Here is a 27,711-nt window from a genome sequence, read left to right as displayed (position 1 = left end):
GGTCAGTGGAGGGTCGATTTCGTCCTCTGCCGGTCTGTAGTTTTGTTGTCCCCAATGTCTGCTGCTTGACCTTGTTGTAATGGACTGCTGTCTTAGAAATGTTAAGGATGGAGGCAACATGACGGTCACTGTATCCCTCTGCTAGTAAAGCCAGAATTGAGCCCTTCTTTTCCTCACTCAAGACTTTTCTTTTCAACTCCTTTGGCATGGTTAAACATTATTTTTTTATTCCTATTACTTTTGGGATATTACTAGCACTTGTTTTGCCATCCAGCTTGTCCTATAGCAAGAGGATTGTGAACACCACAGCAGGGTTTTTATACTTTCCTTCGCTAAATAGGATTTGGCTCAGGTGATCACCTAATCAGAAGTACATTAAGTAGAATGAGGTGTACTCTGGATGGAATTCAACTGACACTGGAATGGAATGGCTGTCAGACATGTAGAGAAGCTGATTTTTATAAAACTGTACAGTGATCTCCTAATTTTTGCCAGAGTTGTATGTCCCCCCATCATAGTATGTATGTCTTCCATCCAGGGCAGGCTTTAGCATCAGGCAGACCAGGCAGTTGCCTAGGGCCCCTGCTCCCCCAGGGGCCCCCAGCCAGTTGTTTGCCACCAGGGCCAACTCCTCCCCGCCAGCGACAATATGATGCCGGTACAGTTCAAAGCAATGATGGAGGAGAGAGCGTCAGCTGACGCTCCCTCTCCCATCATTCCCCTCTGCCTCTGACACTGCGGGTGCACGATGACGTCACTTCATGTACCCACTGTGTGCCGGGCAGACTGCAGCCACTGAGACCGGAGCCAAGTCGGGAACAGCGCAGGGCACGAGGAGAGGTGAGGATTGTATTTTTTTTTTTATATATCAGAGAGTACTGGACTGTGGGGACATTCTCGGGGGGAGGCTACATTATATTCCATGGGGGTACATTGTATTCTATGGGGAGGTGGGCTGTGTTATATTGTATGGGGGTACATTATGTTCTATGGGGAGGTGGGCTGTGTTATATTCTATGGAGGGTACATTATATTCTATGGGGAGGTGGGCTGTTATATTCTATGGGGGTATATTATATTCCACGGAGAGGTGGGCTGTATTACATTCTATGGGGGGTACATTATATTTTATGGGGAGGTGGGCTGTATTATATTCTATGGGGGGTACATTATATTCTATGGGGAGGTGGGCTGTGTTATATTCTATGGGGGTGCATTATATTTTATGGGGAGGTGGGCTGTATTATATTCTATGGGGGTACATTATATTCTATGGGGAGGTGGGCTGTGTTATATTCTATGGGGGTACATTATATTCTATGGGGAGGTGGGCTGTGTTATATTTTACGGGGGTACATTATATTCTATGGGGAGGTGGGCTGTGTTATATTCTATGGGGGGTACATTATATTCTATGGGGAGGTGGGCTGTGTTATATTTTATGGGGGGTACATTATATTCTATGGGGAGGTGGGCTGTGTTATATTTTATGGGGGGTACATTATATTCTATGGGGAGGTGGGCTGTGTTATATTTTATGGGGGTACATTATATTCTATGGGAAGGTGGGCTGTATTATATTCTATGGGGGCTACATTATATTCTATGGGGCTGTATTAAACTTATATTCTATGTGGGGTGATTGCATCATACTCTATGAGGAGGCTACATTATACTACATGAGGGGGCTACATTGTATTCTATGGGGTGGCTGCATTACATTGTATGGGGGGGCCTCAATATACTATATGAGGGGGCTACATTATAGTCTATGGGGGACTGCATTATACTATATGAGGAGGGATACATTGTATTCTATGGAGGGGCTACATTATATTCTATGGGGGGCTGCATTATATTCTATGGGGGGCTGCATTATACCCTATGAGGGGGCTACCATATATTCTATGGAGGGGCTGCATTATACTATATGAGGGGGCTGCATTATATTCTATGGGGGTTACATTATATTGTATGGTGGGGCTGCATTATGCTATATGGGGTGGCTGCATTATACTATATGTGGGCTACATTATACTGTATCGAGGACTATGGGGAATACATTATACTATATGAAGAACTATCGGGTGCATTATACTATTGGAAGTGAATTGTACTGGATGACTATGGTGGTGCTTTATACTATATGGAGCACTATGAGGAGTGTATTATACTATATGGAGGACTGAAAAGTGTATTATACTATATGGAAGACTGAGGAGTGTATTATACTATATGGAGGACTGAGGAATGTATTTTAATATATGGAGGACTATGGGGTGTGCATTTTACAATATGGAGGACTGTGGTGCACATTATACTATATGGAGGACTATGAGGTGTATTATACTAAACAAGCAAAATGCTACATATTCATCGAGTGATTGGATTGTTTATGTCAGATCAAAAATCATTGTTCTCAGCAGCACATCACCCGGTGCGAGCTGTAGTTGTGCTGCTGTTCTTCTGTTCCCATGATTTTTCTCAGTTGGTGTAAAGAGGCCGGGAAACAAGCAAACGACTTCAATATTAATGCATAGAAAAAAAAATATTATATGTGCACATGCACACTGATGTCAGCTGCTGGCCTCTAATTGGTCGGCAGCATGTATTGCAGCGCACGGACCCACCGGCCCACCTGTCCCGTAATGCACGTCAGCTGTCTGTACGTTCGAGAATGCACATCCAATTGAAGTTTGCAATGCGGTCAACAGACCCCCTCACTCATACAGGTCCATTCACCGTCACAACCTCTGCAACCGCGAGCGCTACGCTAATAGAGAGATAGGTAGATTTATATAGTCAGAAAAATGAAGGAATGAAGGAACAAAGAAATAATAACTAGATAGAAAAATAATAGATAGAATAGATAAATGATAGATAGATAATAGATAATAGATAGATAGATAATAGATAGATAGATAGATAGATAGATAAATGGATGATAGATGATAGACAGACAGATAGATAGATAGATAGATAGATAGATAGATAATAGATAGATGATAATAGATAGATAAGAGATAGATAATAGATAGATAATAGATAGATAGATAGATAGATAGATAGATAGATAGATAGATAATAGATAGATAATAGATAGATAATAGATAAATGATAGATAGATAATAGATCGATAGATAGATAATAGATAGATAATAGATAGATAATAAATAGAAGAACATTAGAATGCACTTCATCACAAGACAATTTGCAGAAAATACCAATGATTTTAGTATCACATTCATGTTCTTTATTACAATCTGTGAGTTTCTTCTGCCATCTGCTGGTCAAATTTGTATTAATCACTTTTTCAATCAATGTTGGATTTATATGTTGTTGGATTTATATAACATATATCCCTTTACTTACTTTGCTCATGGTTTTTCTGTTTAAAATATTTTAAAATATGTAAAATGCTTAAAATGTGTAACCTGCTGCTTCATTACAAACCAAACCTTAGGGCGCTTATAGAATTGGGCTGTCTGCGGTTTATTCAAGTCTATTTTGAATCATCTGTTTGATTTCATTACAATCAGTTTGGTCATCAATAGGAAAGAAAGAAAGAAAGAGAAAGAGAGAGAGAAAGAAAGAAATAAAGAGCGAGAGAAAGAAAGAAAGAAAGAAAGAAAGAAAGAAAGAAAGAAAGAAAGAATGGGCCTAAGTTTATTCTTGCATATTGGAATTCTCTTCCTTATTTCATTACATTCATTACATATGCCCTTGATGTAAAACAGGAAGGAGGAAAGGAAGGAAGGAAGGAGGAAAAGAAGGAAGGAAGGAGAAGGAAGGAAGGAAGGGAGGGAGGAAGGGAGGGAAGGAAAGAAGGAAGGAAGGAAGGAGGGAAGGAAGGGAGGGAGGAAGGGAAGGAAGGAAAGAAGGAAGGAAGGAAGGAAGGAAGGAAGGAGGGAAGGAAGGAAGGAAGGAAGGAAGGAGGGAAGGAAGGGAGGGAGGAAGGAAAGGAAAGAAGGAAGGAAGGAAGGAAGGAAGGAGGGAAGGAAGGAAGGAAGGGAGGGAGGAAGGGAAGGAAGGGAAGAAGGAAGGAAGGAAGGAAGGAGGGAAGGAAGGAGGGAAGGAAGGGAGGGAGGAAGGGAAGGAAAGAAGGAAGGAAGGAAGGAGGGAAGGAAGGGAGGAAGGAGGAAAGGAAGGAAGGGAGGAAGGAGGAAGGAAGGGAGGGAGGAAGGAAGGAAGAAAGGGAGGAAGGAAGGAAGGAAGGAAGGAAGGAAGGAAGGAAGGAAAGAAGGAAGGAAGGAAGGGAGGGAGTGTAGGATGTAACTTGGGGAATAAATTTGTGGATAAAAGAACAAAAAAAAGAGGAAGAAAGAAGAGAAGGGAGGAAGAACAGAAGGGAATGTATGAGAGTTTGAGGGAGTGAGCAAAGAAGGACAGAAGGTAGAGAATGAAGTTGGCGGGAGGGAAAGAATGAAGGATAATAGGAAGGAAGGAAAGAAGGAATAATTTTTAAATATATATATATTTTTATTTCTTAACAAAAAATATGTATAAAATATGTATAAGAGCTGTTAAGATCTATGAGCCGGACATAGATTTTCCTGAGAATCTGCCTCCAGAGCTTATATTAAATGCAAGGTGGCCTTAAATGTAGATCAGGAGAGCAGACTGTCAGTCATTACATGTCTCACACTGGTACAGCCCCCTTTAAATGTAAAAATAACCTTGGGGCAAATTCTCCAAATTCTCAGAGATCTATGTCTAGCCCATAGATCTTCACAGCTGATTTACATATTAAGAAAAATGTGGATTTTCCTGAACTAAGACTTAGATAAGATGGCATACCAAGGTATAGTTTTATTCACATTTCTATGACTTACATGCCCATATGGATGTCCTATGAGGGTTGGTCCTTCTTCCAGATCCTCCTTAATGTCATGGTACTTCTATATGTCCAAAGTGGTTAAATCTTCATTTAAAGAGAATCTGGTACCAGGTTTTTGCTGCCATATTTGAGAACAGTAAGATATAGGCGTAAATACCCTGATTCCATTGATGCGTCACTTATTGGGCTGCCTGCTGTGGTTTTTATTATAAGCTGTTTTCTCTGCTGCAGATCTACCAGTACTCTGAATGCATAGTCCTGTATAACCCCGCCCACACCACTGATTGTCAACTTTCTGGGTACACTGTGCATAGGCAGAAAGCCACCAATCAGTGGTTAGATGGGGTTATACAGAGCTCATGAATATGGAAGACTACACGGCAGAAGGATTACTACTCATCTTGTGATAATCTCCTGATAATGCAACAATGATTTTTTTTCAAAATTAAAGCAGGAAGCCCAGTAAGTGATACAACGCTGGAATTAGGGTCTTTGCTGCTACATGATACTGCTATCATATAAGGTGGCAAAATCCTGGTCACAGATTCCTTTTAAGGTGTTGTCTGAGAGTTAAAATAAACTAAAAAGACCCTGGAAACGTCCTAAAGTAAGGTAAAAACCAGCACAGAAGCTGCAGTAGCTGCTTGCAGTTCATTGCTTGCAGGTTGACAGTACTGGAACGTGACGGATGCAGCCAGTCACAGGCCTCAGTGATCACTTGCAGTACGTAGGAGGACTAAGCAGTAATGTCACAAATTGTGCTATGTGATCACTGTGGCCAGAGATTGGCTGCAGTGGTCATATACCGATACAGCACTATTATCACATTATTGCTGGCAACCTCTCTACAAAGAGTGGTAGATGGTGAGAGCATGAGCATGTGATCCATCGAGGACTGAAGAAGTGAGGGTTTTTTTTTATTATTTTGGACATTTTTTTTTTAATTTCAGACATTTTTCGCAGCTCTCTGAAAACTCCTTTAGAAGGGTCCTCAGCTCACTTATTTCTCACTTTTAGAGGGTGGAGTGGCGAATAAAAGAAATAAGACATATTTACTACTGAAACGTATCGTTCAATCCAGAGCCGCCATTCAGACACGCTCCACCGGATCAGAAGTGGTGATGTCCTGACCACCAGCCGCCTTATCCTGCAGCCAATCAGTGGCCTCAGTGGTCAGGTCACTGGCGATCAGGATATCAGGAGCAGAGGGTGGGTTCTAGTAGTAAGCATGGTTTGTTTCTTTGTTTTCTTAGCCATCGTAAACTTCTCACTCTCTACCGGTAGCATTCATGGCAACAATGCAGTGTAGACAGCTGTGCCATTTGGAGCAGAATGGAACCACTTCAATCAGCAGATCAGTGGAGCCATACAACTACTAATATCATAGTGATCTCAAAAGCACAAGTCATTATTATTAACCCTTTAAGGAGAACTTGTCACTTGTTCTAAATATCTATTTTTTTTACTTGGTGTAAATGCCGCAGTTCTCCTGAATCCGGCGATGTTTCTCTTTTGTTCCTGTGCCTCACGGTTCCTGAGATATGACCCAATTTTCCCTGCCTATAAATCTTGCCTTGTTAGCCAAAAGGGTTGTGATCCTCAAGCAGAAACCTACAGAGAAGAGGCGAGGACAACGCCCACTTGGATAACAAGAGTAGATTTACATTCAGAGAAGAAGGGGCCATATCTCAGGAACGGAGAGGCGCAGAAAGAAAAGAAAAACATCGCCGGATTCAGGAGGACGGCTCCGTTTACACCGGATAAAGCAATTACTTATTTATGGCAAATGACAGATTTTCTTTTAGTTAATACATAAACTCATCTCCGCTTTACCTAATATAGTCATCAATTGCGATATCTGCAGCAAAGCTGAGAGAACATTTTCTGTTTCCAGTTCATTTTGAGTTTTATTTCTGGATTTGATGAGTGAATTGAACTCGGCCTGGAGACACAGAGTGTGAGAGAAAGGACGATACTAGGAGCTATCCCCCAGATGCACGTTCTTATTCCAGCCACATGTATACATTACAACGAGGCAGACAGCTGCCTGGTCAGAAGTCACGCTCAGAACTCAGGTGCTTCAATGCCTCCACCCCCATAATAACAAATAACAAATACTTTTAGGCTTGAAATGCGACAGCGGCAGAGACGAGGGGCTCAGGGCCGTGTCTGTTACATGAACGCCTCTAACAAAATTGTGACGGTAGGAAAGGACAAGCCGAGTGAACTCTTCACTGAGGTCACTGATAAAAAAAAATAGCCCTTTAAATGTTAATAATCACTTTTTGTTTCATCCGCTTGTACAGGATTGTAAAACAAATGACAGCGCTCTTCCAAAAACAGCGCCCCACCTCTCCAAAGACTGTGTGCAGTATCACAGCAAAGTTCCAGTCACCTCAATCCACCTGAGTTGCAATACCGGAAAACCACAGACGGACAGGAATAATGTTGCTTCTGTAGAAAAGCAGACTTGCTTCTTAATCTTGTACAAACCCTGAAAATTCATTTGTGATTATTGTGCAAAAGATTGAGGCAGTTGTGGAAAAAATGCAGCATTGATATTTCTAGGTAACGTTGTCACGTGCACGCAATCTTTGAAGGAGGTTGTTCCAAACATCTTGGAGAACTAACCACAGATCTTGTGTGGACGTCACGCGTACAAATCCTTCTGTCTCACCAGCTAATTCCAGACAGATTTGATAATGACGATGATGATGATGATGAGATCAGGGCCATATTATCGCTTCAGAACTCCATGTTCTTCTTTACAATGAAGAAAGATCTTAATGACATTGGATGTAGGTTTGGGATCATTGTCCGGCTGCTGAATAATTGGAGCCAGTCAGACGTCCCCTTGATGATGTCGCATGATGGATTAATATATGCCTGTGTTTCTCAAAATTGAGGACACCAAAATATGGGCAACATTGATGACCGTAGGCTTAGTGGTTGGGCAAGGAAACTTACAGCAGCAGATGAAAGACACGTTTAGCGCAAAACTGGCAGCACCCAGTAGGACTCAGCTACACACGTCTACTGTATGGAGAAGTCTGACCAGAAATGGTCTTCATGGACAAATTGTGGAAAAAAAGGCCATCTGACTCAACTATGTACGAAAACATGGGTACTCTGGTCCACCAAAATTGCAGCAGGTGCTCTGGACCGAGTAGTCAAAATGTGAAGTATTTGGCTGTAACAGAAAGCATTTGGTTAGCGCAAGGTCTACAGGAACAGTGACACATGGTGGACGGTCTTGCAGGTTTGGGGGCTGAATTTCAGCACATAAAATTGGGGATTTCTTCAGGAATAGTGGTGTCCTCAATACTGAGAAATACAGGCAGGTACTTATCCATCATGTAATACCATCATGGGGGCGTCTGATTGGCTCCAAATTTATTCGTAGCAGAACGTTGACCTCAAACATCCAGCCAATGTCATTAAGAGCGATCTTTAGTATAAAAGAGAACCAGGAGTCCTAAAAGTGATGATCCGGCCCCCACAGAGCCTTGATCTCGTCATCAAGTCTGTCTGCAATCACATGAAGAGACAGAAAGATTTCCACAAGCCTCATACACAGCAGATCTGTGGTTAGTCCCCCAAGATGACTGGAAAAACCTCCTGCCGAGTTCTCTCAAAAACTGTGTACAAGTACAAGTGTATCTACTGGTAAAGGCAAAGAGCGGTCACCAAATGTGACTTAGATTTCTCTTTTGTTCATTCACTTTCCATTTTGTTAATTGCTAAAATTAAAATATGAACACTTTTTTTTTTTAAAGTATTATTCCTTTGCAGCATATAGTCCACACCTTCTTAAATTGTCTGCACATTACTCTTTATCTCAACTTCCTGGATCAGAATTGTGATCTCTGCTCTTTAAACAACTGCATGCTGTACCGCTATTGACGGCGCCCCTGTACGGTGTCCTCTTCTCCCTCCGTGCAGGGACGCCGGCTTACTCACTGTCCCGGTCCTCGGCGTCTCCTGTATCTTGCTACAGTGCACACCACACTTCGAGGGGTAGTGTGCCGCATATGGTAAATGCCCCCATCTAACAGCTGGGAGGCATTTAGTAATGTGTTCACCTTCAAGGTGTCCCCCGTCCCTAGTAGGTTAAACTTGTTCCCGCATCCTGAGTCCCACTAGTTGAGTATAGTTTGCCCTTGTTCCTGTGACCGCTTCGGGGGTACCTGAGCTGTTTTCTGAGACCAGTGGGTCTAATCTGTCCCTGTGGCCGTCCAGTCTACTATCCAGGACTGCACAGTCTGAACCAATCTTTGAGGCCCTCCTGTCGGCATAGTCTGAACCTGTCCCAAGTGGCCGTCCTGCCTGCACAGTATGAACTTGTTCCAGTGGATGTCCTATCCTGCCCTGTCCAGGAGTCTGGATTAGTGGCTTAGACTCGTGGGGGTCAGCTGCTACTGCCGGATGTTGCCCTGGAGTGGCACTTGGCAGCTACCTGCCGCACAAGCCTAACTTCACCACTAGAGGCTCCAGTGAACACCAAGGTAGCTGCTTAGCCACACCCCTCCAGGGAAGATCCGGTCCGTGGCACAGTGGGTCCACGAATCATGTGCGCCACCTGCATGTGTAACACATGCAGTGCATATATGATGGCTAAGGGTACCGACTGGCTGCACAATACTACCGGCGATATTTCAATGTTTGTTTACACAGGCAGATCAAAGCAGACGATGCAAACTCAGCGATCTATACTGGATCCCTCAGTGTGTAAAGCGCACATAGGCTGTCAGTTCATGGCGGTGCAAGTCCTGTTTACAATGGACAATGCTCCAACGAGAACGATTACTTTTTTAAGGTGCCAAACAGATCGTTTCATCCAATGAAATAGCGTTTTGCTTTTTCATCGGGTGATTGGCAGCCTGCTTACACGGAAAATGCTCACAAAATGAGAGTTTCTAACGACACTTGTTCACCATTGTCTTGTAGTGTTAATCCCCCTTAGACTCTTCAATCAATAAGCAGTTGGATGAGGGTATGACCACCAGATCAGACTAGTCATGGTTTGTAGTCTGCTACCATGAATAGATTCCCAATCTATTCTTGATTTATAACAGCCATTAGAAGACAATAAAAACTATTAAAACACAACGCGTTTCGGCTGAGAGGAGCCTTCTTCAGGTATGATACATCGCTAAACGATGTATTTGCTAATTTGTCAAAGTTGCTTAATTTTTATTTTATGCAAAGGAAACACTGGAAAACAGTAGCACAATATAGGGTCTTATCTGGTAAGAAGGAAGGCAGGGATGTGCTCACCCGGTAGGTTGTGTAAGTCGCAACACTGTACAAGCTCAGAAAAATACGCCTGCTGCAGATCAAAGATGGGATGTCCAATAGGAGAAAAGTGGAGAGATGGAACTTTGGTGCAATGCCGAAGACACCAATGGATTATGCCGCATTAAATGCAGGAAGTGTCCAGGACGCAAATATAGTAGGTAGCATTTTTTTTATTGCCAACGCATTTCGAAGTTCATAGACTTCTTCATCAGGCCAAACCATATTGCTAAGAACAGGATATACAGGCTTAAAGAAGCTTTCCTCCTCCTACTTCTCCCATCAAAGTTTTTATCCTCTTAATACCGTATTTTTAGGACTATAAGATGCACCGGACCATAAGACGCACCCCAATTTTCAGAAGGAAAATAGGGAAAAAAATAATAATGTGTCAAATGGGGTCCGTCTTACAGTCCGAATTCCGCTTACCTGGGAAGGGATCCGGCACAGGTGGAGGAGTGGTCACAGGGGTCATTCAGTGGTCCAGGCTCGTGCGGTGGCGGCTCTGTGCTGGGGCAGGTTGGTTGTCCTGGGGCAGCTGGGCTGGGCTGTGCTGGGGCAGGTGGGCTGTGCTGGGGTAGCTGTGCTGGGGCTGGGGCAGGTGGGCTGGGGCAGCTGGGGTGGGGCTGGGGCAGGTGGGCTGGGGCAGCTTGGCTGGGGCTGCTGAGTTGGGGCTGGAGCAGCTGTGCTGGGGCTGGAGCAGGTGGGCTTTGTGGGGTGAGGGTGGCGGCTCTCTGTGCTCCAGTGCAGGGGCGACGACTCCGCCGGCATTTCCTCCAAGCCCAGAGGCCCCCGCACATCCCTTGCTGGCCGCCGCCATGTTACGGTTGCCTCCGGGAACATAGACGCCGGGAAGATGGCCGCCAGTCTGGCGCATGCGCAGGTTCAGATCTCGTCCCGAGATCTCGGGGGACGAGATCTCGTTGCCAAAATTTGTATCTCGTCCCCCGAGATCTCGGGACGAGATCTGATCCTGCGCATGCGCCGTCCCCGGACCGGCGGCCATCTTCCCGGCGTCCATGTTCCCGGAGGCCACCGCAACATGGCGGCGGCCAGCAAGGGATGTGCGGGGGCCTCCGGACTTGGAGGAAATGCGGCGGAGCCGTCGCCCCTGCACCGGAGCACAGAGAGCCGCTACCCCTGCACCGGAGCACAGCCTGCTGCCACCACCGCACTACAGAGCCCTGCGGCACTCGCACCAGCCTCCAGCCATGATCGGAGGTTAGTATATTGCGACCATAAGATGCACCCCCCACTTTCCCCAAAAATTTTGGGGGAAAAAAGTGCGTCTTATGGTCCGAAAAATACGGTATATTGCAATCATATTATATAGCACTGTTCACTTACAATTGCTCATTTTGCCTTTCTACCCAGATAATTGTTCTCTTTTCTCTTCTCTATGCAGAAACTGGAAGTCTCTTTTCCCTGCATTTATCATTCTCCTCTTCAACTCCTGACCCAGCTGATCCCTCTTCCCCCTGCCAAGGACTTTTGCAGTGAATCCTAACTTGTGCAGATATAATTTACCTCCTGTTTCTACATAGAGCTTAGAAGGATTCATCTAGTCAGTTTTTAATCACGTGATGTCATAGACCTAATGGAAAAGAGAAGAATTAGCTGGGTAGAAAGGTAACATGAGCAATTGTAAGTACACAGTGCTGTATGATATGATGACTGCAATATATTAAGAGGATAAAAACTTTGATGGGAGGAGGAGAAGGAATGCATCTTTAAATTGACAAGTCTTTCAAATAAAGGCGCCAACCTGACACACAAGCTGTTGATCTGACAGATGTCAGTTTTAATAAGGTTTGTCAGCAAGAAGTCAAATATCTCATAATCTGCTGGACAATATAAATTTGGGAACAACATTTACTAAAAAGACATCATTCTTATACAGTATCTTTGACTAAAATAAAAAATGTCCATATGTAGTAGGAAAAAAGTGTGCATGCGTCAACAGGCGGAGTAGAACTGATGAATGTAATTTTATGTTGGAGAGAAGTATGTTGTGAGATATTTTACTTCTTACCAACAAGCCTTATTCAAACTGACATTTGTTTGGTCACATGACACCTCGTGTGTCGGGTGGGCGCCTTTAATTGACAGCATTGTCTATTTATGCCTATCTCTACTGTTTTTGGCCCTGTAGTTTATCGTGATGAAGAAGTCTATGAGCTTCGAAACGCGTTGACAAAAAATGCTCCCTACTATTTTTGCCTCCTGAATACTTCCACCTACCCACCGGCATAATCCATCGTTGTCTTCGTCAGCACAGCAAAGATCCATCTCTCCACTTTTCTCCTATTTTTTATATGAGACCTATAGGACAATCAAACAGCGCTTTGAAAAAGTCTACATACCTTTTAATTCTAACCGAAGATAATACAAACAGGCAAGTGCACGGAAATAACAAGGTTGCACTTAAGTAAACGACGCATGCACGCAAGCGATCCGTCTGTAGAATGTAACATAATGATACAACTGCATAAAATAAATGTGAAAAAAAGAAAAATTACCTGGACCAAGACGAAAAATCGCTTTTTCCATCTCTTCCACACATTTTTACCAATAGCCCATAAATACCTGGGAAAACATTCAAAGAAAGCAAAATCAACAAATATGAAGGTGATCACATGTGAGATAGTGTGAAGCTTTATGGAAGGCAAAGAACCAAACAACCAACACTTTGGCTCAGTTATTGTGCAGAAGAAAAAATAATAATGTAGGTCGGACTCAATAGTTTGAAAAAGAAAAAATTCTTAAAAGGATTTGTACCAGATTAGAGAAAGTTCCGCTTTTTTTCCCCAGAAACAGTGCCACCTTCATCCATCTTTCCCACTGCATTCTTTAAGCCATCATCGGAGAGCGTCAACAAGTTTGCTGATTGCTTCCGATGGCCAACAAAGATGTGAATGCAGCTCTGGGCTATAACGCAATCTCATCTCAGGGTCATCTCAGGGCTGGTTCCCAAATATATTTGACATGCATTATTTTTTATTTTATTTGTGAAGAACAGGAATATTAGTGTAACGTGGTGCGGGGTGGTAGCTGTGGGCGAGGTACTCATCTCTTACACACCGGCATGTTGCGTGAAGGCGAGAGTCCTGGTTGGGTGTGTGGACATGTGTTAAGGGGGCGCTCTACGCTTTTGCAGGCGGCATGCTACCGATGACTTTGGTTTGCCAGGACTAAATGTTGAGGACTTCAATGAAGGAGGCCACCAGTCGAAAGTAAACTCTTTACTTAACGATAACTTTGTGGGAATTATGAAGAGCAGGTACACAGCTTTATGAACGTTCCTTTCATGATTTGGAGCATTCTTCACACAACGTCTCTGCTCCTTTCTCTTTACTCACCTGTCTTCTATCTTCTCCGCTTCACTCTACTTCACCACAACCCAGCTCAGTACTATCGTCCAGTTAGCGAGAGTCCTATTCTCAACCTGCGGTGGCGCGTCTTTTTTTACCCACAAGGGAACAATAATGCTAGTATGGCCGTTACTTAACTTCTCTGTCGCTCTGGCATTCCTGCCAGGTACTCTATCCCATCTTAGCCCATTATAAACTCTGGGCCATACTGCTACGTGTCCTGTCCTGGGACCCATCTCTGACTTTCAGTCACTTCTCTCCTTTCTGCTAGAATCTCACTATGCCCCATCACAGTCTCCTCTCACATTTAGGGACCCCACGTCACGCAGAACTGTTCAGTTCAGACCTTAGGTCTGCTTTCTACACACACTGGGTCCTAGCTAACGTTCTGACAGGAAACTGTCTCTGTCCCTTCACTTTAGCCTCTCCCACTCTGGGCTAGTCCCAATCCTTAACTCTCCCTATCATTGAGTAACGCACATTACATACATCATTAACACATATCAGAATTCCAATTACACAATATAACATTACACTTGTTCTTCAAGGGGGAACGTAAGCAATATGTTAATCTCCTTACATTGGAAGTCTAATATCATATTTTTGTGGCAATTGTGAGAATTGAAACATATACAGCATATACTTTTTTAAATTTAGATAATGATATAAAAAAAACTTTTAAAATAAAGACCTGATATAAAGAGTAGATCATTCTCTAAAGAGGCATTTTGTGTTAAAAGAATAAAGGACCACACATTTTTTAATAATAATAATAATAATAATAATAATAATAATAATTATATATATATATATATATACTACCGTTCAAAAGGTTGGGGTCACCCAGACAATTTTGTGTTTTCCATGGAAACTTATACTTTTATTAATCAAATGAGTTGCCAAATGAATTTAAAATCTAGTCCAGACATTGACAAGGTTCGAAAAAAAGATTTTTATTTGAAATAATAATTTTCTCCTTCAAACTTTGCTTTCGTCAAAGAATGCTCTGTTTGCAGCAATTACAGAATTGCAGGCCTTTGGCATTCTAGCAGTTAATTTGCTGAGGTAATCTGGAGAAATTTCACCCCATGCTTCCAGAAGCCCCTCCCACAAGTTGGTTTGGCTTGATGGGCACTTTTTGCGTACCATACGGTCCAGCTGCTCCCACAAAATCTCAATGGGGTTGAGATCTGGTGACTGCGCTGGCCACTCCATTACAGATAGAATCCCAGCTGCCTGCTTCTTCCCTAAATAGTTCTTGCATAATTTGGAGGTGTGCTTTGGGTCATTGTCCTGTTGTAGGATGAAATTGGCTCCAATCAAGCGCTGTCCACAGGGTATGGCATGGTGCTGCAAAATGGAGTGATAGCCTTCCTTATTCAAAATACCTTTTACCTTGTACAAATCTCCCACTTTACCAGCACCAAAGCAACCCCAGACCATCACATTACCTCCACCATGCTTGACAGATGGCGTCAGGCACTCTTCCAACATCTTTTCAGTTGTTCTGCGTCTCATAAATGTTCTTCTGTGTGATCCAAACACCTCAAACTTGGATTCGTCTGTCCATAACACTTTTTTCCAATCTTCCTCTGTCCAATGTCTGTGTTCTTTTGCCCATATTAATCTTTTCCTTTTATTAGCCAGTCTCAGATATCGCTTTTTATTTGCCACTCTGCCCTGAAGGCCAACATCCCGGAGTCGCATCTTCACTGTAGACGTTGACACGGGAGTTTTGCGTGTACTATTTAATGAAGCTGCCAGTTGAGGACCTGTGAGGCGTCAATTTCTCAAACTACAGACTCTAATGTACTTGTCTTGTTGCTCAGTTGTGCAGCGGGGCCTCCCACTTCTCTTTCTACTCTGGCTAGAGCCTGTTTGTGCTCTCCTCTAAAGGGAGTAGTACACACCGTTGTAGGAAATCTTCAATTTCTTGGCAATTTCTCGCATGGAATAGCCTTCATTTCTAAGAACAAGAATAGACTGTCGAGTTTCACATGAAAGTTCTTTTTTAATGGCCATTTTGAGAGTTTAATGGAACCAACAAATGTAATGCTCCAGATTCTCAACTAGCTCAAAGGAAGGTCAGGTTTATAGCTTCTCTAATCAGCCAAACTGTTTTCAGCTGTGCTATCATACTTGCACAAGGGTTTTCCAGGGTATTCTAACCATCCATTAGCCTTCTTACACAGTTAGCAAACACAAAGTACCATAAGAACACTGGAGTGATGGTTGTTGGAAATGGGCCTCTATACACCTATAAACATATTGCATTACAAACCAGACGTTTGCAGCTAGAATAGTCATTTACCACATTAACAATGTATAGAGTGTATTTCTGAATCATATAATGTTAGCTTCATTGGAAAAAACTGTGCTTTTCTTTGAAAAATAAAGACATTTCTAAGTGACCCTAAACTTTTGAACGGTAGTGTATATCATTTTTTTTTTCATTATGTGCACATAAGCACTAATAAAAATAACTAAAACATAACTTTTGAAAAGTTGTTAAACTTTCAAAAGTTGCTAAATAAACTCTGCCCTATGAAACGTGAAAAAAAAAAAGAGTTCCAAAATTAATAGCCCAATTAATAATAAAAAACAAAATACAGAGAAAAAAAGAGTCTGGTAATTTAGAATCAAAACACTCTTATTAGGGGGTTAAGATCAATTCTACTTGAAGCACTTATATTTAAGAGTATTTAATATTATTATTATTTATAATAATATTTAATACTGATCGCCATTTTATGCAAAGAGTTTTCAGAAAGTAGTTTTACTCTTTTATTTATAAGAATTCTAGTTTTATTATTAAATGACAGTAATAAAAGGAAAAATGTATAAAGCAAATCGCTCCATCGTCCACAGTGAGAAAACACGTAATAGAATCAATAGATTCGTGTTAGAAAATGGATTCGGTGACTACGGGATGCGGCTGATGAGTTTGTCGCGGTGCTTTGTGCTATTTTTATATCACATTCTGTTCTGCATTTCTCAGATTGATTTCATGTTAAGGACAAATGAGGCAAAGTCCCATCTGTTCAGATCCACCGCGGTCAGGCCTCCTAAGGTGATGCCTATGGACCGGACACTTTCACTTCCAATCACTGATGGAGCACAGACCTCAGATCACTGGTTTCAGGGATGACTTGTCTACAGGGTCTAGTAATGATAATGGGAGCATTCGGTGATTCATTCTGGTAATGGTTCTCGGGGGGGACATGACATCCATTGGGGGTCTCGTAATAAAAAATGATTTTAAATGTAACCTAATTGTAGCAGAACTCAATAAAAGAACAGTATTAGGCTATGTTCACACGTGGCGGTTTTTTCGCGATTTTGCCACGAAAAATAAGCATCCCATGCAATCCTATGGGATTCCGCAATGCTGTGCTAATGCTGCGGCTTTTATCACGGCGGAATCGCTGCACGGTAAAAAACGCAGCATGCTCATTAATTTAGCGGAATCGCGGCGATCCCGCACCCATAGGAATGCATTGTTCTGCTTACTTTCCGCATGTGGCTGTGCACACCATGAGAAAAGTAAGCAGAACATTTGCGGATGGTACCCACGGTCCGGAGGAGAGGAGACTGTCCTCTGGGCTTTGGGTACCATATCCCTTAAAAAATAGAATTAAAAATAAAAAATATTGTTATTCTCACCTTCCGGCGTCCCGCGCAGCCTTCCCGCCTCTCTCCACGCTCCCGGTCCCAGTAAGCCTTTGCGAGCGATGACGTCCGTTCTCGCGGGATCGCGAAGTCTCGCGTCATTCACGCGACGTCATCGCGTATGACCGCGAGACGTCGCTATCCCGCGAGAACGGACGTCATCGCGGTAATTCTCACAAAGGATTACTGGGACCAGGATCGTGGAGAGAGGCGGGAAGGCTGCGCGGGACGCCGGAAGGTGAGAATAACAATATATATTTTTTTACAATTATTTTTTACATCCTATCTTTTACTATTGATGCCGCATAGGCAGCTTCTATAGTAAAAAGTTGGTCACACTCGTCAAACACTATGTTTGACGAGTGTGACCAACCTGTCAATCAGTTCTCCAAGCGATGCTACAGATCGCTTGGAAAACGCTAGCAATTCTGCAAGCTAATTACGCTTGCAAAATGCTAGTTTTTCCGAGGGAAAATCGCGGGAATTTAAAATGCTATTTTCCCGCAGAATGGAATTCTCACGGTAATTTCCGCGAGAGTTACGCTACGTGTGAACATAGCCTGAAAGTCCTTTGTTATAGCATAATGAGACCTGAGAAGTGCAGGAGTAGCAGGTAATAAGTAGTAATAATAATAATAATAATAATAATAAATACATAAAAAATGCTAAGAGTAACAATCAAACCAAAAATAATAAAAATAATATGAAAAAAAAATAATTAATACATAAAAAATGATAAAAATAGCAGCCAAATCTAAAATAATGAAAATAACAATAAAGTATAAAAATAAGAAAAATAATAACAAAAAATAATAAACAGAAATGAAAAAATGCTAAAAGTAACAGTCAAATCTAAAATAATAAAAATAACAATAAAATATAAAAATAAGAAAAAATATAACAAATAAAATACATACAAAAATGCTACAAATATCAATATTCAGGATTGAGAGTCCTCAGTAGTTGATACACAAATATCAATGAAATCTAAACTGATAAAAATAACAATAAAATATTAAAATATTTAACCTGATAGCAAAAAGTAATAAATAAATACATAAAAAATGCTAAAAATAACAATCAAACCTAAAATAATAAAATAGCAATATAAAATATGAAAGAAAAATAATAACAAAATAATAAATAAATACATTAAAAAGTGCTAAAAAACACATTCAAATTTTAAATAATAAAAGTGACAATAAACTATAAAAATGAGAAATATTAATAACAAAAAATGATAGTAAATACATAAAAGGCGTTAAACATACTAAATTAAAACTCGTAATGGCGCTCAATCAAGTGGCTCTATTCCTTCGTTTTTGGATGTGGCAGTGCCTGATATCGCAGACTAGTCCCATTCATTGCTTACAGCTGTAATACCAGGCACATCCACTGCCAAAAGTATGGCGCTGTGCCCAATAAAGAATGAAGGGTACACAGCACGTGCTGTCAGCTGAGAGCTAGCACCCCACGTAATTAAATATTGACCTCCTGTCCTAAGGATAAGTCAATGCTTCCATAGCCCTGAAAACTTCTTTGAAATTATTGCCAAGTTCTTTGTTTTCCGGGAACAGCGCCACTATTTTCTACAGTCCGTTCCCTTTCTTGCAGCTCAGCCGCAATCCTACAGCAGGTCATCAATATTGAGGTCGTTATCAGTAGGTTTAGTGAGTTAGTGTAGTTCTGACTTACCCACAATGCTTCATGTTCTGCGGTTTATCCATTCGGACTGCTAGTTTGATCTTCAGGTCGTGATCGGGGCAGTTTTTTGACACTGTCATTTTATGAAACTCCGACTGTTTGGGACTGTTGGGTGTTGGGTGCAGCACAACCTTCAAAATATACAAGTATCATAGCATCATTGGGTGGAAGCAAAATGCGACAAAATATTATTGCAAATTGATTAAAAAAAATTGAGGCAAATGTATTATTTGTTTTTGGCAACTTTTACCCATACGGACGCAACAAGCGACAAACATTAGGCATGCTGCATGTGTGCCTGTTTGGCGTCCTTTCCTACTTGCTTAGCGCAGGTTACTCCTATGGAAGATGCATTCTGACTTTGACTAATAGAGAACATCCCCAAGTAAGAATTACCCGCTATCGTTTCTAATAATATTTTTTAGGAGTGCTGATGTATTGCTTCTCCTTGTTGGAGACCACCAAGTTGACATAGGTAGACTTAAAGGGAACCTGTCAACAGGTTTTCCCAATAGAAGGTGTGGCCGCCACCTTTTATGGCCGCTTTTGCAGTGTTCTAGTAAGCTGTATGTAAGTCCCCAGTCCCCCACTGTATAGCAAAAAAACCTCTTTTATTATCCCGCCATGTGGTGTCATCCGATGGGCGTTGCTGGTCTTGATCAGGCGCCTCCTCTCTTCTTACTATTGCTGTCCTCCTTCCCTACGTTTTCCAGACAGCGTCCTTCATTGAGCAACTGCGCAGGCGCACTTCTCTCTGTCCTACTGAGTAATGCACATGCACTGGGAGAGGCCAAAGAGCACAAATGAAATAGAAGTAAAACTGGCACATGCACATTACAGTACGCCTGTGCAGGAGTGCGATGGGGGACACTGTGTGGATGACTCATCCGCATGAAGTAAGCAGGAGGATGACGAATGTGCCAAGAGAGGAGGCGCAGGATCAAGACCAGCGATGCCCATCAAAGCGGATCACCCAGTATAGGGGGATAATAAAAGGTATTTTTTGTGTTATGCATAGAGGATTGGGAACTTACTATCAGCTATCATCAGAAAATGACCTATTTTTTGAATCAGATTATTGTGTTAAGTGCTCAGTGTTTTTTTTTCCCATATCACAATCTATATTCAAAGTAAAAAAAATCTTGCAATTTTCACACCGGTCACTGGGGTTTTTTTTTAGACTCTAACTTGTTGTTTCAGGAAATTCACATGTACATTAGCTGCAATGTACTGATTCCGACATTACCTTTGGTATTGATGCACCTAATGAGCATGTGCAAAGGTCCTTGGGGAGGGAATGAGGAGCAGGGTCCGCTGTGACATCGTCTACTGTGATTGGTGGATACTGTGTTATCAGCTGTGTATAGAGATGTTTACCTGTTACTGTAATCCTGCCTCTGATGATAAGGCAGATGCTGAAAACTCTTCTTAAAAAGACAGTATAAATCTAAAAAAGCTAGAGTGGCCAGTGTGAAAATTGCAAGATTACTCATTTTGTATTTTAGGTAAGAACGTGATATATAAATAAAACATCATTGCCCCCCCAAAATGAAATAAAAATACATGTAACACAAAATTATGATTTAAAAATAGTTCAGTAATAGCTTCCCTTTTATGTACCCACGTATGCAGAAAAAACGGCCTCCTTCCCAGGAAAAGCGCGAGTTTTTTGTGTGATTATTGTGCGTTTTTTTAAGCGTTTTTTATAGGAGCATCTACATGCTCATAGAGTATAGTTAGAAATGTGTTTTTTTTCGCGAAATTAATGAACATGTTGTGTTTTTTTCCGTGATGCGCTTTTTTCACGGAAAAAAACGCATCATGTGCACAAAAATTGCGGAATTCATTAAAAAGAATGGGATGCCTCTTGTAAGCGTTTTTTTAAGCGTTTTTGCAGGGGAAAACGCTTAAAAAAGCAAAAAAAATCGCTTACGTGGGTACACAGCCTAAAAGCCAGAGTAAAAGTATGAAAATCAGCTCTCATCCAAGAAATCTGGCTTTCTAGTGCTACATATTGGAAGCAGATACCCTAGAAGTCAAGGCCAACTTATATCAAGTCTTGCCACTTTATCCAAACCAAAATGTTCTTCTCCAGACACCTATTCCTGGGATTTTGATACTTGCCATTGGGTTAGGCTAGTTTCACACTTGCTTTTTTTTGCAGCGCGTTTTTCCCGCAAAAAAACGCATTGAAAAAACGCATACATAAGCATACAACTGCTGCGTTTTTTTCAAGCATTTTTATGAGCATGCATGAAAAAAACGCAGCGTTTTTATGCGTTTGTATGCGTTTTTAGCGCGTTTTTACCGCGTTTGCGTTTTTTTCCAACATTTTTAGGTGGCCCCTCACACTACCCAAACCATGACTTTACTAACCCTAACCCTGACCCTAACCCTAACCCTAACCCTGACCCTAACCCTAACCCTAACCCTGACCCTAACCCTTAACCAAATCATACTTAACCCTAACCCAAACCCTAAACCCTAACTAACCCTAACCCTAACCCTAACCCTGACCCTAACCCTAACCCTGACCCTAACCCTGACCCTAACCCTAACCCTAACCCTAACCCTAACCCTAACCCTGACCCTAACCCTAACCCTAACCCTGACCCTAACCCTAACCCTAACCCTGACCCTAACCCTTAACAAAACCATACTTAACCCTAACCCTGACCCTGACCCTAACCCTAACCCTAACCCTAACCCTAACCCTAACCCTAACCCTGACCCTAACCCTAACCCTAACCCTAACCCTAACCCTGACCCTAACCCTTAACAAAACCATACTTAACCCTAATCCTGACCCTAACCCTGACCCTAATCCTTAACAAAACCATACTTAACCCTAACCCTGACCCTAACCCTAACCCTGACCCTAACCCTAACCCTAACCCTGACCCTAACCCTAACCCTGACCCTAACCCTTAACAAAACCATACTTAACCCTAATCCTGACCCTAACCCTGACCCTAATCCTTAACAAAACCATACTTAACCCTAACCCTGACCCTAACCCTAACCCTGACCCTAACCCTAACCCTAACCCTGACCCTAACCCTAACCCTAACCCTAACCCTGACCCTAACCCTTAACAAAACCATACTTAACCCTAATCCTGACCCTAACCCTGACCCTAACCCTTAACCAAACCATACTAAACCCTAACCCTGACCCAAAACCCAACCCTAACCCTGACCCTGACCCTAACCCTAACCCTAAACCCCCTTAACTAACCCTAACTCTAACTCAAACCCCTAAATTCCATGTTTAAAAAAAAAAAATGCATATGCAAAAAAACGCTTACATGAGCATGCCAGTGCGCACATATGCGCATCCATAGGCTATAATGGCCCTTTTTAGCGCAAAACGTGCGCATATGTGCGCATGCGCTTTTTTGCAGGGCCAAAAAATGCAACATGATGCGTCTGGAAAATCCAATCGCACACCCCAAAAAAACGCAGCGCATGAAAATCGCATACATGCGCTTACAAGCGCGCAAGTATGCGCACCCATGTTAAAGATAGGGGAAAAAACGCATGCGCAGGTTAGCGTTTTTTTCCAGCGCTAAAAAACGCAAATGTGAAACCAGCCTTAGCTGGGTGAAAAACTTTTGACAGAACTCTATGAGTTATGGTTTCTACTTGTGGAGACCATCAGGCCGGCATAGGGTGACTAATATGCCCACGCTATACTCCCTGGAAAAAGGGGGTGCAAATTTTCTCCTATCCAACAAGGCACATGGACAGACTTAATCAACTGCGGACTACAGGAGTAAAACTGAACTTTCTAAAAAGATGGCTTTCAAAACAATATTGAGAAAAAAGAGTCGACTATGTAGACTTTTAGGTCTTCTGCCATCACTAGTCTATGTATTGGTTTCTATGTACTAGTCATGCATAATGATTATCCTTAGATGTCAAGAATTTTTGCATCGGTATCAACAGGTGTCCGGCCAAGGTCTCACCCGTCCAAGTTCTTTATCTTCCAGTGCGAGAACCCCAGTGCTTTCGGTGAAGAGCTTGACCTTGACGGCAGGCAGGGCATGTGTGGTACTGAAATCCCCTTGTGTTCCCCAACTGGAAGTTAAAAAACAAAACTGATCATCAGTCACAATGTAATTGTATGGTAAAGAGGAATGGGTTAAATCGAGAATGACAATGTAGCACAAAAATGTGCTACAACCCTGTGACAAGAAATGTGTTAATTGTCTCTCTAGTTAATGTGAGACAGATGTCTGCTATGGTGGCTCAGTGCTAAGATCTCGTAGGTGCAAGATGTTGCAGATCAGCAGTAATATAATTTAACCCATCTCTTACGAAGGTGCTTAGTTATTAAAAATGTTGCTTATGTCCCAAAGAAAGGCAGAAGAACAGTTTTCTAATTTGGATGCTGAGCCGTGATGGCTATACACTTACAGTAGATGGGCAGTACCTGAAGACGTTGCCTTTCAGACTAGGTTAGTCCTGAAGACTCTGCCAGGGATGGATGATCTGGAAATTTTTTTTTAACCATAGTCAGTATTGGATCCATCAAAAAGAAAATGGTATTCCCTTGTCCTTCCCATTCCTGGCCATGCTTTAAAAACTGCACCAAAAAAAATCATCGAGACAGCATATGTGATTCCCGTCCAATGAAATTTACTGTATGGATGATATTCCATAGGCATTGTGTCATTAGGGCATCACCTCCCCATGTGGATAGGTCGAGTAGACTTCATAGATGGAGAGCTTGAAAGCCAACTCTTTGAGCAAGTTGGAGTGCAGCTCCCGCTCTGGTGAACCTGGCCCATCCATCTATTGTATTACATGGTCAAAAATTCATCCGCCCGACCGGCGTGTAATAGTTTACTCTCTCACAAGCAATAATGTAAAGGTGGAAGAAACTAAACCCTTTCGTAACAGATGATCATCTCGGGCCCCAAGAGGTGAACCATCAGCAGACCACTGTGATGGTTGTGTTTTTTAGATTGTGGCCGGTTTCACATATGCAACATTCACGGTCCGATCAGTAACCACAAAATTAGAATGAACTGTGAGTCTCCAGACCCGAAATCAACAACCTACTATATGACTGTGATGGTGTTGAGTTTGGGTAAGGAAACCAATGAACGCCCCATACATGGACCATAAGTGTTAGGCTAGTTTCAGACTAGCGTTCTGAGGCGCAGCGCAGGGCCGCTGCTAAGCTCCGCCCCCGGCCACACCTCCTCCGGTCAGCTCCTCCTATGGGCACATGACGCTGCATGCGACCAGCGTACCCTATATTTAGCGTTGGGTACGCTGGCCGTGCGCTTGGTATGATTTTGCCGGCGATTGCGCCCTTTTGGCTCTGCGCCGAGCGCACAAAAATGCAACACGGTTCGTGCGCTGTGCCTCAGAACGCAAGTCTGAAAGTAGCCTAAGTCGTATGAAACTGTCCTTTTTTCTGAGCAGTTCCACATTCAATTAACCCCTTTCCAATCAGATCATGGATATCTAGGTCCCAGAGACTTTCATTTCTTTAGTTTTGATTATTTTTGAGAAGATATGTTCATACATAGTTGCTTATGGAAACCCTGCACATCTAGAACTTTTAGTTTTAGCAGGTGTTTTTCAATGTAAACTCTACTTGGGTCAGACTTGAAGTCCCAAATATGAATTTTCATCATTTTTCATTACAAAATAGTACTCCGGTGCAAAATTGATTAAAGGTATCTACTGACGGCTACTGTTGCCACCATCTCTGTAATCCTATGAAGCTCAGCCTGTGGCTGAGCTTCATAGAAGATCGTGATCTTCACTATATACTGAGGAATTACGTAGTACAAGCGTGCAAATTACTGAAAATTCAAATCCCCTTAAGAAAATCTGTGAAAAGTGAAACAATATATATTATAAACTTGAATAACGCATTTTTTTTCCAATCAAAAAAATAAGGAAATAAAAAAAATAAACTTGTTCTGCACGGCCATGTGAAAGGGCGATCTATGAAAAAAAATACCAATCAATTGTGCAAATAGAGGACACTGAGATACTAGATTTATTGTTCTTCTACCACCCCACCTCCGTTCAAAAATGCAATATGAAACAATAAAATCCTTGTATGTGCCCCAAAATTGTTCCAACAAAACTGACAGCTCTACACAAAACCGAAATAAAAATAACTATCAGGTCACTTTTAGTTTCACACCACATGGATTTTTTTTTTCTTTTTTTTTTAATGAATGGAGTCATTTAAAACTATGACTCGTCCTACAGAACACAAGCCTTCTTATGGCTCTATGTTAATGGAAAAATTAAAAAAAGTTATGGCTCTTAGAGGAAGAGTAGGAAAAAGCAGAAATACAAAATGGTTTGGCATTACTTTACGTCAATATTTTGTGCTAATATTTCAGAGCAGATTTGATGGATGGTGTCAAATTTAAGCTACACCCTTTTGTACTAAGGCTACTTTCACATTAGCGTTTTTCAGCGCTGCGCTTCGTGTGCAATAGAAACGCATGCAAAGAACGCATCATGTGTTTTGCATGCGATTGCGTTTTTTAGGCGCATGCGTTTTAACCAGTTTCTAGCCATGTTAACTCTTAAAACGCATGCGATTTTAAACGCAGGCGTGCGCATGTCCATGTGCATGCCTGTGTTCCCATAGACTGTAATGTGTTAGTTTGTCGCATTCCATGCACAAGCGGGTTTTTTTTACACAGTTGGATGCACCCAAAAATGCAACAGGTTGCGTCTGGTGCGCCTAGTCGCACAATACAAAAAATCGCATGCGCGCGAAAGCGCATACGAACGCGTGCAAACGCTAGACCATGCGCCCACCATGTTAAACATAGGGGCGCATGCGCATGGATGCGCACGATGCGCTGCGCTAAAAAACGCTAATATGAAACCAGCCTAAGCTGATCCTCTTGAGTGAGACACAAAAAATATCTAAAATACTTCAAGAGGTTGTTTATCAATGGGAACAATTATTATTATTTTTTCTGATATTCGTGTATTTGGGGCTAAAAATAATTTTTGCATTTAGGTTTCATAAAAATGTTGCACCGTTTGGCTTTTACAGGATTTTTGTTTCCCTGTGGTCATAAATTAGCTGAGAGAAGCTACAAAAAAAGATAAAAGACTTACAAACTCTTCCATCATTCAACCTGAATGAGCTCCTTCATTCGCTCTGCAGCCTGCACAAGACGGTGCAACACAGAAGCAAAAGAGAGCAAACGAGGCAAAATTTGTAATGAAACCCAACTGCACAAATCGATTTCAGCCCCAAATGCATGCATTTACGGTACGTAAAAACAGCAACAAAAAAAAATCTCCAAAAGGAGGACAACCTGTGTTTCATGACATGTAGAGTATGATCATTTTTAGTGCAAACTTTTTGTAATGAAAAAACCATGAAGAGGCAACTTTGCAGATAGTCCACATAAAAGAATTCTCCTGTTTTGTGTATACAGCTCCAATGCTGACCGCAAGGACGGGCTATTTGCAAATCATATTTTATATGTGCTGCTAGTGTTGAGTGAACGTGCTCGGATAACGTGCTAACCGAGTGTCTTCGGCATGCTCAAATAGTATGTTCGAGTCCCCGCGGCTGCATGTCTCATGGCTGTGCGACAGGCGCAACACATGCAAGGATTGCCTAAAAAACAGCCATCTTTTCTCCTTTCAGCCATTTATCTAGCCAGAGACCAGCATTATCACATCCAAATCTACGTAACTAAACATGGAAATGAAGAACACGGGGAGTTGTGCTTAGCGCTACACTGTATCCTTGTGTAAAGACACGAAGCCTATCTGCTGGACGGATTCCAACATCTGGTGGCTGCCAGCAAACGCATTTCATCAATAGTGGATGATCGCAGGCAGTTGTAGTTTGCCCAGCACGACAGCTGTGAACTTTGTAAGAAAAGAAGATACCCGAAGCAAGTAGGTTAGCTCGGTCCATAAATAATAAGGGCTATAGACCTGTTTAGTGATCACAGCTTTAATGATAAAAATAAGATGATATAATCAGAAGGGAACTAGGAGCTACCAGATGCCGATGTCAATCTCCACCAGGGTCTCCCACACACCAAGTATACTTTATAATACTGCTGCCTTCTTGTAGGGCTTTTTGGCTTCTTGGGTAGAAAGGTCTAGGAACAACTTTAGTCTTTTTACCGCGGAGCTATGTAATCTGGCTAAAAATGTAGTGTCCCGGTCGTTTCGCACAACGCCTTTAACAAAGCATGGTCTTGGCGTTGTTATCCCTCAGACATAAAAAGTGAACATGCCAGTTTACTATGTGGAGGAGCTGTCACGATTCTCTCATTAGGTAAATTGCTGGAATTTTTTTAGAGGGCAGTTCCTCTCTATCAGCATTCTGCAAGCGCTATTGGTGATAGAACTCTTTTTTAGCCTCTCGACCAAGCTTGCACTGCTCCTGACATTATTCAGTTGCTTGGATGCCTTGAACTGGAAAGACTAAATGTCTGTTATACCTGTATGTAATTTGACCAGCAGGAGAGCAGGAGCAAAGAGGCAAAGACCCCCTTCTAGAGCAACAAGGACCAGAGACTTCCTCTAGAGCTACAAAGAACTGTCCACATTTGTTACAGAGAGATAAAGACCCAACTAACTTCCTGTAGAGACAAATGCCCAACCTCACTTCCTGTAGAGAGACAATGGTTCAGCCTTACTTCCTGTAGAGTGGCAATGAGTCGACCAAACTTCCTGTTGAGAGACATTGACTCAACCTCACTTTCTGTATAGAGACAATGACTCAAACTCACTTCTGATAAAGAGACAATGACTCAACCTCACTTCCTGTAAAGAGACAATGACTCAACCTCACTATCTCTAGAGAGACAAT

At 42.1% G+C, this 27,711-nt stretch overlaps 1 protein-coding gene across 17 annotated transcripts in view; it reads right to left on the bottom strand.

The window, feature by feature from the left end:
• The window catches only part of CADPS (calcium dependent secretion activator), a 482,209-nt gene that overhangs the window by 205,709 nt on the left and 248,789 nt on the right, over positions 1-27,711 (bottom strand). For all 17 annotated transcript variants that reach the window (XM_073569792.1, XM_073569796.1, XM_073569794.1 and 14 more), the window contains exons 7-9: positions 22,844-22,955; positions 18,868-19,007; positions 12,652-12,718 (exon numbers count right to left, since the gene is read on the bottom strand). In XM_073569792.1, the coding sequence (XP_073425893.1) occupies positions 12,652-12,718; positions 18,868-19,007; positions 22,844-22,955 (319 nt within the window). The remainder of the gene's footprint in view (positions 1-12,651; positions 12,719-18,867; positions 19,008-22,843; positions 22,956-27,711) is intronic.

This window comes from Dendrobates tinctorius, unplaced genomic scaffold (assembly GCF_039654945.1).
Source record: "Dendrobates tinctorius isolate UK_male_01 unplaced genomic scaffold, ASM3965494v1 ptg000027l, whole genome shotgun sequence".
NCBI lineage: Eukaryota > Metazoa > Chordata > Amphibia > Anura > Dendrobatidae > Dendrobates > Dendrobates tinctorius.
Note: the sequence above shows the minus strand (reverse complement) of the source record. Positions and strands in the feature narration are given on the sequence as shown.